Genomic DNA, 20,286 nt, shown 5'->3' with positions numbered 1-20,286 from the left:
TCAAAGTATGCCTGGATGAAACAACGCATCAGTCATGGATTGATCTCTCCAGGGTTCGAACCTCAAGATAATCGAAGCAGTGTGGGATCATCTTGACAGAAAACAAAACAAAAGGCAGCCAGCATCCAAAGAAGAGTCTCGGATGTCTTTCAAGAAGCCTGCAGAACTAAGAAATTACAAGAAAGCTTACCTATTAGAGTTTAAGCTGTGTTGAAGAATGAAAGGCAGCTTTAACTGGACAAAAGGGGAAAAAAATCCCACATTGACAGCTAACTCAAGAGACAAAAAGCATTAGAACTCAAGTCATTACCTTACTTAAGGATAAATAAGTTAATTAATTACATTAATGCATAAGCAGAAAATAACCTACAGTAACTGCTTTGCGATATGGAAGTGCAAAAGACAACTGAAAGGGAGGATAGTTTCTATATATGTGGTTTCTATTAAGGGACAGAGGAACGATAAGAAACGATAAGAAATCAAGGACAAGGAGTGTGGTGTAGATAAGTGAGGAAATCCGATCATTACTACAAATTTAGTTGAAATTTAAATATTTTAACTATGGTGCCTCCTGTGAGGGCTGTCTGTTTTCCACATTCTGCAACGGTAAAATACGACTTAGAGGCGGATATTTGTTTTACTTTATGGGCAACAGTTGTTCTTGCTGTTGACAAAACTCGCCTCATGGTTGACTCTGAGAAAAAAACTCTTTCCCACAGAGGGGAATAAACTTATTCGAATATGAGCTTTTTTCCACTAAGACTTGTTTTATGGGGAGATGTACGAAATTATTTACCGGGTTACAAGCAATGATAATATCGGATGTTGACTCCTCAGCGTCATCATTTTCTATCTATTGAGAAATCCCATTGTAAAAGTAATGAAGAAAAAAACTATTCTGCCGTCTCACTCCTCCTTGACCCGCGGTGTGTGTGTGTGTGTGTGTGTGTGTGTGTGTGTGTGTGTGTGTGTGTGTGTGTGTGTGTGTGTGTGTGTGTGTGTGTGTGTGTGTGATCGGCGGCGTTGTTTGAACGGAATGCTGACATAATATTCACGGATTCTTCCTCGCGATTGGTAGAACTGTCACAGATATCGACTCCCCTCCCGTTTCTTCTCTCATTTTATCCTAGTCTAGCGAAGCATCTGTTTTTCGCATCTTTGTCTTGACAATACCAATAGTTAGAGAGGGTTGTTTTTTTTGTTTTTTTTTACAGCGTCTGTATTATAGGAAAATAAAATACTATTGAAATCTCTACAGGAAGTCACTCTTTATTTCCATTACAAACGCCGGTGCAGCTTAAGAAAGTAAAATTACATCCGCTCTGTCTCTCTATACATCACAGAATCATCTGCTGCATCACCGCTGTGCTTAGGGAACATGACGCAACAGGTCTGAAAATGACTAGACACTTCCGGAGTATTTCCGGTAGGGTCATAAGGTCCGGATCGATGCCTTCCATAGTAAATATGCTGTATTTGAATATGTCATATTCAAAGCCTTCTTCTTTGGGAGAGCAGATCTCATCGGACACAGGACCGCTGCGGGGCTGCAGAAGGAAATCCATCTTGTGTCTGTGCCTTAGAAATTGTGACGGACTCCACCTCTCTGCTTTTTTATTCCCCTCCAACAGATGGCGCTCTTCCGGAGGTTCACCCCTCCTTTCTCAGGATGCAATTCGACACGGTTAGCAACAGATGGCGCGCTTCCGGGGTTCACCCCCCCTTTCTCAGGATACGATTCGTCACGCGGGGGGTTTCCCACCCCCCTTCTCCGGATGCGATTCGTCACGCTCATTACACGCTTCCGGGGGGGAGGGGCGGGAGGTCAAAAGGTCGTGATTAGGGCCATCAATCACTTCGGATCAAATTTTGTCATAAGCTGTATGGGATTATCTCTCTGTCAGTGTTGGGACCAAAACTTTTCAATGTATACATAAATGATATTTTTGATGTTTCTCAAGTACTTAAACTCATACTGTTCGCAGATGACACCAACATATTTTTCAGTAGCGATGATTATACTGATCTTGTAATGACTGTAAACAGGGAGCTAAAATTAATAAAAAAAATGGATGGACATAAATAAATTATCATTAAATATAAATAAAACTAAAGCAATGTTTTTTGGTAATTTAAAATATAATATAGAATTACCAATTATCATTGAAGGTGTACCAATTGATAATGTGAGTGAAAACAAATTTTTGGGAGTTATAATTGATAACAAAATTTCATGGAAACCCCACGTCAGACACATAAAAACCAAAATTTCTAGAAGCCTCGCAGTTTTGAACAAAGTGAAACAATTCCTTGATAAAGATGCACTTCGTACTCTGTACTGTATCCTGGTTCTTCCATATCTTACATATTGTGTGGAAGTGTGGGGAAATACATATAAAAATACAACTAATCCATTAGTCACAGTACAGAAACGAGCACTGCGTATTATTCACAAGGCTGGTTATCTAGATCATACTCACAAATTCTTTCTTCAGGCAAAGTTACTTAAATTCCAGGATCTGGTTAATTACAATACATCCATAATTTTGTATAAAGCTTTTACTAAACTTTTACCGGCAAATTTACAAACTAGATTTGAAATTCGAGAAAAGGTTTATAATGTGAGAGGCTTTGGAGAATTCAAATTACCCAGAACTCGAACAACCCGTAAAGGCTTTTGTGTGTCTGTATGTGGTGTGAAAATCTGGAACAGTCTGAGTTTACAATTGAAACAATGCAAAAATATTCATAGATTTAAATTTCTCTACAAACAGTTGGTCTGGTCACAGTATACTCAATGATGGGTTTTAGTGTGCTCTGTAATGTCTGTCCTCTTACCATTGCTGGTATGGATTCCAAAATAAAAAAAATAAAATAAAGTGTGCGTATGTATGTACATATATGTACTTGTGTGTGTAGATATATATGTATGTATATGTATGTGTGTCTGTTACTTGTAGTTATTACTGCCTGTTACCTGTGGTAATGCAATTTATAATTTATATATTCTGTATTCAGTTATGAAGGCTCTAATTGTTGGTTGCGAGCTGCCGCTTAGATGCTTGTATCTGCCCGGGGCTGTTGATGGGTCTGTATGCAATGATGGGCGTAGCTGCGGGAAGTTTATTGTTTTTTTTTGTTGATGAGTGAGTATAGGGGTGGGATTTAATAAGTTTTCTTCGTCCCACTCCTTTTTCAGGCAAGTTTTGTTTTTTGTTTTGTGTATTTTATGTTCAATATAGGTATTTGTTGTGCCTGAAAATGAATAAATAAATGAAATGAATGAATGAAAGACCTGACGAAAGAGCTGAACGTCAGCATTGCAGCCAACACTGTTTTACCTCCATGTAATGCTCCTTACTGCTTCTGTGATGTCTACAAACCAATAACCTGCTTCTTGCTTCCCCACTGCTCCAGATACTGGCTTTGTGCATGCCTTTGTCATAAAGTGAAAACTGACCCTAGAGTCAAACCTGCCCGTCAGAAGTTGTGACGTCTCCCATTTGCTATGAGGGCTTCAGTTTTGACAGAACTGAATCATTTACTCAAAGCTGGTGTCACTGAACAAATTGATGCATCACAATGGGCATCCCCAATCGTTGTGACTGGACAGAAAGCTGGTGTAATAAAGATATGTACAGACCTCCGTGACCTGCCTGTTTAACTTGCCCTGAACAGGTTGCCTTGCGAACACAAATACAAAGTGGCTAGCCTGCCGGAATGAAATCACTTATGTCACATTTGCACCCAGAGATGGGCAGTAACGTGTAACGCGTTACTGTAATCTGATTACTTTTTTCAGGTAACGAGTAAAGTAAAGGATTACTATTGCAAAAACGGTAATTAGATTACCGTTACTTTACTGTAGGAACGCCGCGTTACTGCATTACTAAAACCATGATTTTTTTGCGAGAATGTCTCATGACAGTGACATAAGCGAGTCCGACATTCGTGACAACAGCTGTGTGCAGATCAACAATGGATCATATATCAAGTGCGGGAGAGAGTATGAGCATGCAGCGTGCCTGTATTGTCTTAATTATATTTTCGTGAAAGCCAAATCTATGCAAGACTCGGTAAAGAAAGTTCCAATTAACTGAATCGAATGCTTTTTCTGCATCGATACTGATTACCATTGCTTCTATTTTATTCTTTTGAATATGATTAATAATTTGTAATGTCCGTCGTACATTATCTTGTATTTGGCGCTCTCGAATAAAACCTGTTTGATCATTATGAATTAAATTAGGTAAGAACTTTTCTAATCGTCTAGCCATGATAAATGTAAACAGCTTGTAATCTGTATTAAGAACAGATATTGGTCTATATGACACACATTCTAATTTATCGTTGTTTTCTTTTGGGATGGCAGAGATAATTGCTTCTTTCCAGCTAGAAGGTACTTGAGCCTTCTTTAGGACCCAATTCATTGTTAGAAGCATCACTGGTATTAATTCTTCTTTTAGCTCCTTGTACCATTCTGCCGTATATCCATCTGATCCTGGAGATATATTTATTTTAACTTTACTTATTGCTATTCTTAGTTCCTTTTCTGTTATATCTTCAATAAAAGTTTTATTCTGTTCTTCATTCAGTACTGGTAAATCAAGAGAATCTAAAAAACTGTTAATTTCAACTATACTACTCTCTGTGTTATTAGCATAAAGAGTCTTATAAAATGTTTCAAATGCACTCTGAACTTCTATTGGTTTATTTTTTATTAGTTTTGTCACTGGATGTTTAATTTTGTGAACTGTATTATCTGCTATTTTCTTTTTTAGTTTCCAGGCTAATACATTCATTGCTTTTGATCCTCCCTCATAATACCTTTGTTTAAGAAACATTATTTTTTTTTTTATTTCATATGTGGTCAAATCATTTATTTCATTTCTTGTTTTCTTCATTTCCTCCAATATATCCTGAGATGTTTTTCTTTTATGCCTTTTCTCTAATTCTTCTAACTTATTTTGTAGCTCTTCTAATTTCTTATTTCTCATCTTTTTCTTATAAGAGGATATTGCTATAATTTTCCCTCTCAGGACAGCTTTTAAGGCATCCCACAGAATAGGAGGAGACACCTCACCATTGTCATTAGTTTCCAGTGTTGGGACTAACGCGTTATTAAGTAACGCGTTACAGTAACTACGTTATTATTGTGGTAACGAGCACGGTAACTAGTTACTATGCCAAAACCGGAAACGCGTTACTCGTTACTGGGATTTAAATAGGCTCGTTATTCGTTACTTCATGTGGTGGCTATCGCGGAGCTTCCACAGATTCAGTAACATTAGCAAGTGGTGGAGGCCAGCAGGTGGATGAAGGAAAAGGGAGGCAAGAGGAGAGACCCGAAGCGGCCGCTGGTCCGAGAGTGTCAGGTGAACTGAACTTCAGGTAAGAAGTTATGACCTGCAGTCCATCTGGGTCAGATATGAACCAAGTTTAGGTGGAGTTTATTTTCGTTATGCTGACTTTTTCGTACTGCGTGCTAGCTAGCATGACGGAGTTCCTATACAGCTGGGTGGGTGCTATGTTACTGATGTTGAACTTTATTTTGTTCATAAGGTTAATTATTAGAGTTGCCAACCGTCCCGTAAAAAACGGAATCGTCTCTATTCAGAGAAAATATTAGGCGTTTCGTATTGAGGTGAAAAGGAACACAGTTTGTCCCGGACTTCAGCTACAATGGAAAAGACACAAAGCTGGAGTTATTCTGTGTTTACGCTGCACAGCTGTTTCTTCTTCTCTCATCCTCTCACCCTCCCTCTCCTGTTTCTACTTCAATCATGAAACTGATCAATGATCAGCTGATCGGCTTTTCTCTCTTGTTTGTTTATCGCCCACTTTGCGCCAGAAAGAGGAAACCAGCGGATGTCGCGGTAAACAACAGCAGCACTTTTAAGCTTGATCAGCTGTTGTTAGAATTTATTTAATATTAATTTCTAGTATCAGCTGATGTTTGCTGGAGCCACAGCTGTAAAGCTGCTGGTCATGATATCGGTTTGGTTATGTAATGAGAGGGAAACATGAAGATGAAACCAGGAGATGTCCTTACTGAATCATCAGAGCTGTGATGGAGAAACAGGTTTACCTTTTAGTTAACATGAATGAGTTGAAGAGAAGTTATGAACTGTTTCTGAGAGATAAATAACACCAGGATCCTTTTCTAAGTAGCTAACAGCTGGTAACTGTGCAGGGGCGGGTCTAGCAAAGTGTTGCCAGGGGTCCATGTAGGGCATTAAAAGGGAAAGGGGGGCACAAAGAAATACTTTCTTATTCTCATTTAAAATGTCTCACTTTTAAAAAAATAATTATCTGAGTCTTACAACAAACAATTGATAGATTGATACATATATACCATCAGAACAGTGTACATCACTGTCACAACAGAGTTTATTTTCATTCAAAGGCTTTATGATTTTTCCTATAATGGTGGGCCAGTGTCTAGTCAAAATGCCCGGGACGATTTTTTTGTCCCAGTCCAGCCCTGTATGCAGCTTATCTGCAGTCTGGTGTTACCTACATCTTCCTATTCAGAAGGCAGAATTTCCGAGTTCTGAGTACAATCGAAAGCACCACGACTGCAGTTTTTGTGTTGGATGTAAAAAGCAGGCTAGGATAGAATCAGGCGTGGGATTTCTCTCGTGGAAATGTGCACATTATTTTTTCCTTTCAATTGGTAGGTGGCACAGTGCACTTGTGGCAAGTAAGCAAGCTAGAAGACTGGCAATCTTGCTGGGTATCCAGTTACGGAAGCAACACATTAACAAGAGAATTCTGAGTAAAACCAAAGTTACTTTCCCTAGTAACTAGTTACTCTGAAAGTAACGAGTAACTTGAAGTAACTGAGTTACTTTTGATAGAAGTAACTAGTAATGTAACTAAGTTACTAATTTAAAGTAACTTACCCAACACTGTTAGTTTCCATATAGAAGTGAACAAGGCTGGACTGGGACAAAAAATCGGCCCGGGCATTTTGACTAGAGACCGGCCCACCAGGATAAAGATTGAAAATGTGACGTCATTCAGGGGTAAAACCGCAAAGGATTCTGGGAACTTGTGGCAAGAGGTACTAGCGCACGCAGGCTTTCAACTGAACTCAGTTACACAGCGATAAAAGAAACACAAAAAATGGCAAGAAGCTGTTGTATTATTAACTGCAGAGAAATGTTTTAAGCCATGTTTCCGAAGTAAGAGCCGACGGATGGTCTGGATATACCAAATATAACGTCCCAGAACCCTCCAGCTCACATGTTAGTCTGCTCCAAGCATTCCCACAAAGGTCAGAGTTTTTTAGTCGTTAATACGTCATTTTTCTTAACATAATTGGTGATATAGGTTACAAGCAAGTCTGGCGCTGAACAGAAATTGTCGCGCTATGCTCCTTTGTTTATTGTGCATAAATAGTAAATTGTCCTGACACAATATTGCGTTTCACTTCTGTTATTGCCATGGTACATTGACAAAAACATATACTTTTATTCACAGGGTAAAACAGTTGTTTTGTATCACTAATTGTCCAGTGCGATTACAACATACAATATTATTGTCATTGCTACATTTCTGTAATGCTACCAGAAATTATTTCCACTACTAATTAATTACCGTTGAGTTCAAAGGTTATATTAATAAACGGTTAACGAATGTGTATTTATGACGACGATTTGTGAGACTGGTAAACTTACCTGTGTGAATATGTGTGTGAATGGGTGGATGACTGAATGTAGTGTAAAGCGCTTTGGGGTCCTATGGACTAGAAAAGCGCTATACAAATGCAGGCCATTTACCATTTACCATTTACCTTTGTTCATACGATGGTCTTTCGTTCTACACGGTGCATTTCAAGGTCCTGTACCCATCCGTTGGTAAACTGTACCTGGGCTTGTTGCAGTGACCTGAAGTTACTAAACTTCATGAGTGTATGCACTCACTCCAAGAACCGTGTATTTATAAATATGAGCGTGGTGAAAGTTGGGCAGCACGCTAACGTCTTTTGTCCCTCTGTGTGCTCGTAAGGGTCTGACCCTTTCACACCTTTGATTTTTTCCTCGTATCTTTTCTTTGTCTTTTCGTCGAGTCTGTCTTTGTACGGACCGGCATTGTTCTCCTTTTGTTTTGTACATTCCTTTTTTGTGCGGCAAAGAAAAAACAAGAAGGTATTGGAACCGGAGAATGAACGTTTTGTGGTGCTGCAAATGCTTGCATTTGATGCGGTACTTGGATTGTTTTGCCACGAGTTCCCGGCATGCAATGCGCGAAAATCACGTGATTGCTAAACAAGGGGGCGGGTGCATTCGGCCTCCTCGGCTGTAATTGGTCCAGCCCAGAGTCGATCATGACCAATTGGTCAATCCAACACCTTTCATTATATATACCCTTCCTAAAAAAAAATAAATAAATCCATCGGCCCACAAAAACAAAAAATCGCCAGCGGCCCACCGGGCAAATGCCCGGTATGCTCGATGGCCAGTCCAGCTATGGAAGTGAATCTCTTTCTTAATTTGTTCTTTGAAGTGAGGATCATTCAGTAAGCTTGAATTTAATTTCCAATTATTGAGTTTTGGTTGCAGGTTTAAATCAACAGACAGGTATACTGGTGCATGATCGCTTAAGTCTATTGCTCCAATTTCACAAGTGTTTATTTTATCTTTATTTTTCCCAAAAGTTATGAAATAATCTATTCTTGTGTATAACAAGTGCGGTGAGGAAAAATAAATATAATCCCTTTGGTAGGGATGCAAGTCTCTCCATATATCAATTAGTCCCACCTCCTTCATCAATGTATTTATATTCTTAATTAATGTTTTAGTATTCTGTACTTTTCTATTGGAGATATCTAGCTTTGGTTGTAGATGTATATTTAAATCTCCTCCGCAAATTAGAAAACCTACTGTCTCTGTTACCATCATATCTCTTAAAGAAATAAATATCGCTTCCAGGGGGTGCATATATATTTAACAACGTGACTGGGTTCCCCTCAATGTTTCCCCTTACCAAAATATAACGTCCCTCTTTATCACTTATCTCGGATATTTTTTCAAAGAGTAATTTGCTTGATATCAGGATAGCCACTCCTCTCCTTCGTCCAGTTTTATAGGAAGAGGAGAAAACTGTTGTATAACCCATTCTTTTCAGTTTTTCATGCTCCTTACAGTCTAGATGGGTTTCCTGTAGATACACTATTTGTACTTGTTCTTTCTTCATTTTTGTTAAAATTTTATTACGTTTAATTGGATTCGACAGGCCATTTACATTATATGATATGATTTTTACCTTGTCTTTGAGCATACCCTTACTATTTGAATATTATTAATGTAACAACGACATATACTATCAGACCACTCCCTAAACATACATAAGCAAGCATTAATATTAACATTAAAGCTGTATAGAACAATAGCTACAGAAATAAGCTTTATTTGGTCAAAGAAAAAGAAAAAAGAAAAAAAAGACTTCCAACTGTGGGGTCCCCGATATGACCCTAAGTAAGCCCCGATAAAAAAGGGGGCTTCGAGGGGGGGCCTCTCTCACCTCTATGTGAGACAGGGCCTTCCTTAGCCAGCCGGCCAATGTCCATTCTACTAATAGCATAGGTAGCACGTCCGCCTATTTTCAATTTCTGCATTGCCACTTCAATATATTGTTTCGAGATAAGAAGTCTTTACCAGTGTATATGGCTAGTTTCCTCGGAAGACACTTTAATGACATTAAACTCACCACCTGTTCCCTTTATGCCTCAATTTTTCGGTGTTCCACTCATTCTTGCTCTTGACGTCTAAATACTCGTAGTCTTTCCTTATAATCTCGGGTCTGGTCTTTTTTTACTTGGCTCCGTGTTTTCCTTTCTGTGCGCCACGATAAACGTTGGATCTGTTCCAGAAGCGTCTCCGGGCATTTGATGATCGTCACCGGGAATCCCCTCTTTACCATATCACCTGTCGCCTCCTCCACCAAGCCGTATAGCACTGTTCCCTCGGGATAAAAGACTCTCATCTTTGCTGAAAAAGGAGTTTGGAATCGGATTTTCTTGTCTTTTAACACAGCTTTCACCTCTGCGTATTCCTTTCGCTGCTTTAAAATCTCTGGTGCATAATCGTGATCCAAGTTAACCGTCTTGCCTTGGTAGTCAAATCCACGCTTCTGCCAGGTCAATTTCAATATTTCTTCTTTCATTCTGTAACTAGACAGTTTGGCAACGATTGACCATGGCGTCACTCCTGGCGGTGGTTTTGACATCAACGCGCGATGTGCTTTTTCCACTCGCAGCTCCGCGGAGTCCACCAACTCCAGATTCTGTCGTAATAAACTCTCCACAAATACGACCATTGATGTAGAGTTGTCTTCTGACCCCTCCCACCATATATTCGAATGTTTTCTCTTCTATACCGTCCCTCCAGGTCTGTCAGTTTGGCATCCATCTCAATATGCAGTTTGAGCATCTCTGTTACTGCTTCCTCGTTAGCTTGTATTTGAGTTTCTACATCCACTATTCTTTCTTCTACCTCTTCCACTCTCTTGTTGGTTTTGTTTATTTCCTCTCTGATTTCCTTCAATTGTGCTCCATTATCTCTTCTGAATTCCCTTAATTCTTGGAGAATAAGGTCCAAGCTTGCTATGCTAGCGTGTTCTTTTGCTTCTGCTAGCATATCACTGTCCTCTATGACGCTACCAGCTGGTGAGTTCTGGCCTTCTCCGTCTTCCTCGTGCGATTCATGCTGCGTAGATTTCTTACTATTTTTAGTTCTTGGCATCTTGTAACCCTTATTCAGTTGTCTTATTTTAATAAGAATCTTTACGAAATCGGGTCTCTATGGGCTATTTTTAATTAAGGCGTCAGGTACACGTTCTCCTATGCTGCTATCTTGTAGCTTTCCAAACCGGAAGTCGATACAGAATACTTTGAGTCTGAACCTTTACTCCCAGCATCCTTCATTATTTCAGAAAAACCCACCGACTGCAGGTTCACTGTGTGAGACTTAACGTCCTCATCACTAGTTAACTCAGAAAAACCCTTTGACTTGGTAGGAAGACACAGTACAGAAGTACAATGGTTGGTGGCTGCAAATAATGGTGGGTTGGTTATCCCAGCGTTGCACTTTACAGACAATCCGTCCTGTACTGCGCTAAAAACCCCTGTAGAGCTGGGTGCTAGGTTAGTGCCGGCGGATACAGACACATTTTCATCAACGGCAACATTAGAACTGTTGATCGTAGTACCAGGTTCAGACATTGTCTGCTCAAAGCTTGCTGTACCAGGGTTAAACAACTCTAGAACAAGACAGTTATTGTTTGCATCAGTGCAACATTCAGGTTCAGAAGTCATGACGCTGAGGACACAGTCATCTTTATTGCTGTTAGGATTGTTAACTGGTTCATGGATGCGGCGAGACGGGACGTAGCGGTGCGCGACGGAGGCGAGAACGCCGCCTTCTCCTTGAAGCGGCTGTGGACAAAACCTGACTTTCCATGGCGACCGGCTCCTCGTCCTCCAACCACATCCGTGCTAGAAAGGCAGCAGGACACGAGTAGTCCGATCGAGGCGGCGAGGGCGGGGCGGCAGGTGCGAGGCGGGGCGGTTGGCGAGAACTCCTCCTCGGGGATGAGCCAGGGCTTCCAATGGAGCTCGTCCTCCCGATACGCCCGTAATACCTGCTGCCGCTCCTCCTCGCCGAAGTCAATAGCAGCTGGCATCTCCTTGAGCCGCGTAGTGCAGTCAGGCGGTGGCGAGGATGCGGAAGCCGATGGAGCGTGAGCCGAGGGTGTGTCGGCGGTGAGCCTCACCGTACCAACTCTGACTGCTTCTGGCTCACGAGGCAGCGGGGAAACAGAGCTACCGCATGGCTCTGGCGACAGCTCACGCACACAGGACAGCTGCTGTTGCAGGCGGAGTTGGATAGAGGAGACGAGAAAGTCAATGATGAGGGGATGCAGTGCCTCCCATAACCAAGGGAATACGGACACGCATACCCCTACTTGGCGGACTAACTCTTTCCGTTCCTCCTCTCTGGAACACTGCAGCCACTTGCCGCATAGCGACTCCACTGTCCGGATGATCTCCTGTTCTTGTGTCGCTGGGCATGGTCGCGTCGTACTGTCACGGTATGCAGAGACAGGCCGTGCGGTGGTGTGTGTAATGGACCCAGGTGCGTACACAAGTGAGTAGACGGGAGTGAACTTAACAGAAAGCGAGCCTTTATTATGGCTGAAGACAAAGTGTACAAACAACGCAGGGATAGCGTGACTAGACTATAACTAAACTGGGAAAACTAATACTGTGACAAACTAAGAAAACTCAGAGACTAAGATGATCACTGAAAGGACTGACCGTGAAAACATGGAGGTGAGAACACAGACGACACGACACAGACTACATGAAACACAGAGACTAAATACACATGAGGGATGATCAGGGGAAGTGGCCACACATGGGAGCACAGCTGACACACATGAACCTAACGACAGGACAGAAGAGGTGAAACTAAATACACTGACATTGAATACAGACTTTCAAAGTAAAACAGGAAACATGGAGATTAGACATGACATGAACTAAACATAACCATGCAGACATGACTCATGACAGGTAGACGCACGAACCAGGGAGACGGAGTACAGGGGAAGATGACAGAAGCGACAGCATGAACTTGACAACACAAGACACACAGACATAAACACATGAAGGGCAAGGGAGGCTTAATACAAGGGTAATATAATTACAAATGAGCTGGAATAACTTATTGAACCTAAACAAACAATAAACATCAAAATAGACTAAACACAAAACACTGGGTCGCACGACCCAGGACCATGACAGTAGCAAATGCAGATGAGGACTCCACCCAGCTATGTATCTGTCACGGACCCGGCTCTGGGGACTCGGGGTCCGTGGGCAGTGGGGACTGTGACTATTATTGTTATTGTTGTTATTATTATTATTATTATTATTTGGTGTGTTGTCTGCACTGCCCCTATGCACATCTGTATGTAGGCAGGTATGTGTGTGTGTGTGTTTTGCCTTTCTGCTGTGGCCAAGTTACAGGCACCTTCAGCCCTGGGGGCGTGGTCTAACTTGAGGGCTGGCCACACCCGAAGTCCTGGCCGCACACCTGCTCCTCATCTGGGCTCGTCGGGGGAGCTATTTAGATGAGCGATGGAGCTTCCACCGACGCTGGATTATTGCGTTTGACTACACGTCAGTCTTCAAACAAGTCAAGTGTGAGTGTATGCCTGCTGGGATAAGTGTTAACGGCTGCCTCTATTGTTTTCCCCTCAGGAGGAGTGTGGGACGAGAAGGAGCAGTGAGCACGGGGAGTGCAGGGACACTGGGGCAGAGAGCACTACACGGGGACTTTTGGGAAGAAGACACTACACGGGAGTCTGGGAAACTGGGGATTTATTGTTGTTTACTTCACCACCTTGTAAATAAACACTGTTGCACTGAAGAGTCCGGCGTTTGGGTCCTATTTCCCCATCTCCCCACGGTCTGCCAGCCAGACCGTGACAGAATAATCCAGCCATTATGGGCCCAGCGGACTCAAGGACCGTCTCACAGGAGGAATTGCTCGCCCAGCTCTGGAAATACTGTCGGAGCATTATCCAGGCGGCGGATCCACATCAGAGACACATGCAGGTCGTATTTTTTGATGCCTTCCTGTCTTCAACCACCTGTTCCATGAGCTTTCTGGACATTGCAAAACTAATTCAAATTGTAACTGTGTTGAGGGCTAGCTCTAGCCCTCAACACAGTTACAATTAGGCTGTCCAGGCAAGGAGGATGCGGCTGCCTCCCTGGCAGCCCTCGCTGCCTGGTTTTTTCTTAATAGGCGGAAGGTTTTCCCACCGCCGCTTGCTGCTCACCTATTGGACCCTCCACTGCAAGGAGGACGGCGCCCTACTCCATCTCCTCTCACTTCTTCAATGACCTCTGTGTCAGCAGACCAAAGACCGACAGTGCTGGTCACCACAGTGAGTAAACCGGACCCTGTCATTTTAACTAATCCAGTCACAGATGAACAGGGGACAGGTTCCTTTGCCCCGCCAACACGAAAGAGACGGCACCGGCGTCATCCTCGTCAAACCGAAGCTCACCTCACTCCTGTGGTTTGGGAAGAACCAGCTGACTCTGGACTGACCGTACGAGGAGCCGCGGACCCAGTGCTAGAACATGAGCCTGCCACTACAGACAATCGGGAGGCTGAGATTCTCCCCAGGGCTTCCCCAGAGGCTGAACTGGAGGCCTCAGTTGCCTCTGGCCCCCTGGAAATTGCTGAGCCAGCGGTAACATTGTTTTCCTCTCCACCCTTCATGTTGGACATATCACCCTCACTTCAATTAGCTGCCCAGCTAGTCGGTCAGTCATCATCTGTTCCACCTTCCACATCCACTGCTCTGCCACCACATCCACCGCCTGCTGCTGCCATGTCGCCATCGTCACCGCTAGGTGACCGGCTCAGCGTGCATGGGGATCCCGCGCCGCAGCCGGAGGAGCTCAGCGAGCCGGAGGAGCTCAGCGAGCCAGCTGGGGGGCCAGCGCCGCTGCTGGAGGAGCTCAACGAGCCGGAGCTGGAGCTCGGCGAGCGGGAGCCGCAGGTGGAGCTCGCGCTGCCCGAGCAGGAGCTCAGCGAGCGGGAGCCGCAGGTGGAGCTCGCGCTGCCCGAGCAGGAGCTCAGTGAGCGGCGGGAGCCGCAGGTGGAGCTCGCGCTGCCCGAGCAGGAGCTCAGTGAGCGGGGGGAGCCCGCGTCGCCAGCTGTGGAGCTCAGCGAGCCGGAGGTGCTCAGCGAGCCGGAGGTGCTCAGCGAGCCGGAGGTGCTCAGCGAGCCGGAGGTGCTCAGCGAGCTAATGCTGGAGGAGCTCGGCATGCCGAAGGAGCACAGTGAGCCGGGGGAGCCCAGCGAGCTAATGCCGGAGGAGCACTGTGAGCTGGAGCAGCTCAGCGAGCCACCCACTGAGAAGCCCGCACCGCTGCTGGCGGACCTCAACGAGCCGGAGGGACCGGCGTTGCCAGCAGAGGAGCTCAGCGAGCCTGGTGAGCCCGCGCTGCCACCGGAGGAGCTCGGAGGTCCGGAGGGATCCGCTGAGCCAGAGCTGGAGGTCGGCGTGCTGGAGGGGCCGCCACGTCCAGCAGCCCGGCCGCCACGTCCTGCAGCCCGGCCGCCACGTCCTGCAGCCCGGCCGCCACGTCCAGCAGCCCGGCCGCCACGTCCAGCAGCCCGGCCGCCACGTCCTGCAGCCCGGCCGCCACGTCCTGCAGCCCGGCCGGTACATCGAGAATCATGGGTTGTGCTGAGGCGGGAGCTACAATGCCGCTGCCACCGGACCCGTGGCCGCCCGCCGGAACTGCAACGCCGTCGCCACCGGATCCGTGGCAGGCCGCCTGAAGCGTTCTGCTCCCACCACGGGGTTGGAGGTAGGCCGCCCGAACGGTTTTCCCACCACTGCCTGACCCATAGCGGGTTTTGCCTGCTTGCGGTCCACTGGGTCGGCCGCAAGAACTGTTGCTGCCACCATGGCAGTGGTTGGACTTTTGAACTGGGGTTTTCCGGCCCTCCGTCCTGTTTCCCCCCCGCCGCCCGCCCTGGGGTGGTTGGGTTGTGGTTTCTGTTGTGTTTTGGGTCGTCGGGAGCCGACCCTTAGAGGGGGGGTACTGTCACGGACCCGGCTCTGGGGACTCGGGGTCCGTGGGCAGTGGGGACTGTGACTATTATTGTTATTGTTGTTGTTATTATTATTATTATTATTATTATTATTATTATTATTATTTGGTGTGTTGTCTGCACTGCCCCTATGCACATCTGTATGTAGGCAGGTATGTGTGTGTGTGTGTTTTGCCTTTCTGCTGTGGCCAAGTTACAGGCACCTTCAGCCCTGGGGGCGTGGTCTAACTTGAGGGCTGGCCACACCCGAAGTCCTGGCCGCACACCTGCTCCTCATCTGGGCTCGTCGGGGGAGCTATTTAGATGAGCGATGGAGCTTCCACCGACGCTGGATTATTGCGTTTGACTACACGTCAGTCTTCAAACAAGTCAAGTGTGAGTGTATGCCTGCTGGGATAAGTGTTAACGGCTGCCTCTATTGTTTTCCCCTCAGGAGGAGTGTGGGACGAGAAGGAGCAGTGAGCACGGGGAGTGCAGGGACACTGGGGCAGAGAGCACTACACGGGGACTTTTGGGAAGAAGACACTACACGGGAGTCTGGGAAACTGGGGATTTATTGTTGTTTACTTCACCACCTTGTAAATAAACACTGTTGCACTGAAGAGTCCGGCGTTTGGGTCCTATTTCCCCATCTCCCCACGGTCTGCCAGCCAGACCGTGACAGTATCATTTCAAAAGTTCTAGAAACTTCCAAGAATTAAAAAAGACAGTAAAACTGCAAAAACAGTCATGAATAATTTTAATTGTCTTTTAATAAGACCAGGAAAGTGACAGTTTTCTTCATGTTCAAGCAATACAGTTCAGTACTAAAGACAAACAATGTGCATCACTGATAAGTTATTCTCTGGGAAAGTTACACACAAAGCCTTCATAAAAGAATCAGCATGTTTTCTTTTTCCATTTTCCACTTCAACTGCAATAGTGGCTGCACCGATGGAGCCAAAATAAAGTTTACAATAGTTTAAAATAAATACAAAAAATAACAAGGACAAGACAGTCCCCTGATCCTTCAATCACCGTTTGGTAAACTAAACTATGTGCACATGCCAACATCAAGGCATATCTTCACGTGTCACATTCTTATAATGCTGGATTTCATAACTACCAGAACTACACTGCAGGTGCATCTCTTTGTCAAGTGTAGCTTGGCAGCTCAACGCGGACGTGGAACATGCCTCAATTGTTCAGACCGTGTTGGCCTCGCAAAATGAAAACTTGTGCATGTCATTGCTTAAAGTAAACTTGAGGTGCAAGCATGAGGTGCAGACATACAAATGCAAATCTTTAAACAGGTTAAAGCTTTGTAGCAGGTAGCCATAATCAAGAATAGCAGAGATAAGTAGCCCTCACCTTAATAAATTATTCTTCGCACTTTTCGTGATTATGTGAAACATAAAGAGCTACATTAGAAATCAGCAAAAGCCTGTTTTAATTAAATAGGGAAAGAACGCATGTGCTGAAGGGAGGCACGTTTGTTGACAATGTCCTCTTTCTATTTTAGCTCCAACTCCAGCCCAATGTAAGACTGAGAAGCAGCAGGCCCAGGGAGAAGCAGGTTGTGGAGGCAGAGGCCTTGATGCTCTGAGTCCAGACTTTCTGTGCAGGCTGCAGGCTTCTGTAGACGTTTGTCATGAGTGGTGACATGCTGTCGTTGAAGTGCAGTGTGGTGCTGAAGAGGTCAATCTGGTCATGAGACATTTTTTGTTTCCAGTTAACTCCATGAACCACTATCAGGGCATTGGTGCTTGCAACAATGACAATTAGGAGACACAAGGAAGAAATGAAATAACACCTACCAGATCTTTACTGACTTTAATTGGTTCCTTAAAAACGGTCCAGACCACCGCCTCATTACAAGCTGGGGTTGTCAAGGATCCGAGGTAGCGGTAATACTTAGTGCGATCCACACCAACGAGCAGGTCGTCCAAGGAAAACCCGGCTGCAATGGAAACTTTCTGGCCTGAGGACAGAAACAACATGAAGGAACTATAAATTACAGAATTTAGAGGCAGAAACAGGAGAGGAGGTTGTTGGGTTTTTTTGGTGTGTGTGTGTGTGTGTGGGGGGGGGGGGGGGGGGGGGGGTTACTAAAAATGTTACCTTTTTGTGTGATGTTGGCCAAGTAAGAGGTCAAATTGCGCCAGCTTTGTGGCTGGCCAGTTGAGTTACCTGGCATTACCTGCAAAAAAAGTTTATTTTACATTGTCATACCCATCTAAGATGTGTAAACAGTATACCAACAACCCCCCACCACCACCCCAAACACACACACACACACACACACACACACACACACACACACACACACACACACACACACACACACACACACAGGCACACACAACAATGACAATGCAGTGATTCCAAAACAGAATAACACAGCAGGCATTGCATCATCTCGTGCGCTGCTTCTCTCACCTCAATGAAGAAACCAAGAGCTGCGAGTCCGGTGGAGTCTTTGACGGCTAGACTTGTATTCCCATTGTAGGATGACTTGCTGTTCACAATATGCAGCTGGGAAAATTCATAAATTCATAAAGATCATACAGATGTTTGTTTGTTTGTTTATTTTATTTATTTATTTATTTTTACAATTTAACATGTACAAGATAAATGTACAAAATAAACGTTAAAAAAATCTGTACCTCCATAGGATAGCGCTTTCCATCTACTGTATGCTCTGCGCCGGGCACAGAGGAGCCATTACCCCAGTGCAAGTGAAACTGCAGGCTGTCGTATTGCTCGGACAGGTCCCCTCCTGAAATCTTAACTCCGCTCTTAAGGGTCACTTTGACTGGAAGAAGGAGGAAAAACAAAAACATGGTGAAGTTACACCTAACCTGAAAGAAGTAAGAGGAAATGTTCAGGTCCAAGGCAGTTTAATTGTAGAGAAGAGGGGGGCGCTGAAATCCAAGTAAGACATGTTGTCTTTTTTTTCTTTTTCAAATTATTATTACTATTATTATTATCTAAAAAACACGAGATGACACTTTTGTGGCCTTACACCCGGTGTTTACCTGTGTCGCCAGTATTTTCTATGGATGTCATTGCGGAGGTGTTGTCATACTTGAAAAAAGTGAATTCAGTCAGTTTGTCGTTCGGTGTGGCTGATGCTGAGACGATGTTAATGGGTGACTGTCGGCTGCCGCTGCAATACTGGGGGGAAATTCTTGGCCAGGTTGTGTCATCTATAAGCAGAAAGGGCACATAAAGTCACCGGAGAGCGGTCACCCAGTGGGCAACATGGAATAGATAATGGAGATATTGGGTACTTACTGCAGGATGGGAGATGATAACACCAGGCTAGATAAAAAAAAAGATGGGGTTAAAACAGGACATTCAGATTCCCTTATGTAGACAAAAAGCTCTTAAGTGAATACATACCTATAGAGTCCGATGCGCAGTGAGCGGTGGGTAGGACGCACACAACAAACGCAACAACTTTAAACCACTCCATCTGAAAAGAGCAAAAAGCCACATTGTTTAGAATCGCACATATTTAAAAAAAAAATACATTAAATTAAATTAAAATACTTTGAAAAAATGTAAAACACAGAAATAAATGAATGAATTTATGAATTAACATGTTGCTGTATGGAATGACAAATTTACCTATATAAAAACTTTCACCATTCAATTCTAAAAATTAACTAATGCTAAAATTTCAAATGCTGCAGTTAATAGAGAAAAGAATGCAACAAATGCACGTTTCTAACTGTAGCCACTTCACCTGAGCAGCACAGTGTCTTACCTTTGATGCACCTGTGCCTCCGTTCAGCCTGTTTTCAGATGCAGCTCACCTCACCCTCCCTCTTTTTATTCCCTCAGTGCATCCTGCAGCTGGCTGGACACCGCCTCCATGTAACATGTGAGTTGGTCTTTATCTCTCCGCAATAATTTCGCGGAAGTACAACGGAGTATTAATGCGACATTAAGAAAAAAAAATACATTATCGATCATTTTGAGAATAAAGTCGAAATTTCGAGTTTAAAGTCGTAATTCTAGATTACACTCGTTATTTCAAGACAAAGCGGAATCGCACTTCAGAATCGGTTTGCGTAACAAGAAAATAAATACTTTTTCTTTTGGCACATTGACAAAGTGTAGGTGTCATTATAAAAAGGTGAAAATATGAAGAAAACTGCACCTTGGGCAGACGGAAAAAACACACAACTTTGGACAGAAAGGTTACGTAAAGGTTATTACAGCCTCGTGCAATAAATATGATGCATGTTTTATAACAAGACGGCTGATAAATTTAATCCAAACAAGGCATTTTGTAAAGGGTACAGCAAACTTTTTCTTCAAAATAGTTTCGACTTCAATCTCAAAATGATCAAAATGATCGTTTTTCTTAATGTGGCCTTAATACTGTGTCGTGATGATTAATGATCTCACTTTTTTCATTTATTGTTTTACACAATCAGGAACTGTTTTGTTTTTGTTTTGTTTTTTTTTTGTTTTTTTGCCTGTCCCGTTTGGCTCTTTTGCCATCAGAATTGTTGTCTAAAGGCAAAGAAAGATGCCCAACGGATTTACTTTACCAAATTGACCATCCCAGCCTTGCCGTAATGGTCCATTTGATTCACCTTTTATTGTTTATTTTATTTTCACTTGCTGAATACGGGACAGACTT

At 43.8% G+C, this 20,286-nt stretch overlaps 1 protein-coding gene across 1 annotated transcript; it reads right to left on the bottom strand.

The window, feature by feature from the left end:
• Positions 1-16,427: 16,427 nt before the first annotated feature.
• Positions 16,428-19,417, bottom strand: LOC308390733 (carbonic anhydrase 4-like). The gene is made up of 9 exons (XM_080873001.1): positions 19,402-19,417; positions 19,035-19,107; positions 18,927-18,953; positions 18,668-18,838; positions 18,296-18,444; positions 18,069-18,164; positions 17,751-17,829; positions 17,447-17,610; positions 16,428-17,333 (listed from the first exon to the last, which is right to left on the bottom strand). The coding sequence occupies exons 2-9, from the start codon at positions 19,105-19,107 to the stop codon at positions 17,148-17,150; spliced, it is 945 nt and encodes a 314-aa protein (XP_080729127.1). The 5' UTR covers positions 19,402-19,417; the 3' UTR covers positions 16,428-17,147.
• Positions 19,418-20,286: the final 869 nt, after the last annotated feature.

The sequence above is a fragment of the Rhamphochromis sp. 'chilingali' genome (assembly GCF_963969265.1).
Source record: "Rhamphochromis sp. 'chilingali' genome assembly, chromosome: 22".
In the NCBI taxonomy this organism is placed as follows: Eukaryota; Metazoa; Chordata; class Actinopteri; order Cichliformes; family Cichlidae; genus Rhamphochromis; species Rhamphochromis sp. 'chilingali'.
This window is presented reverse-complemented; position numbering and strand designations above follow the sequence as displayed.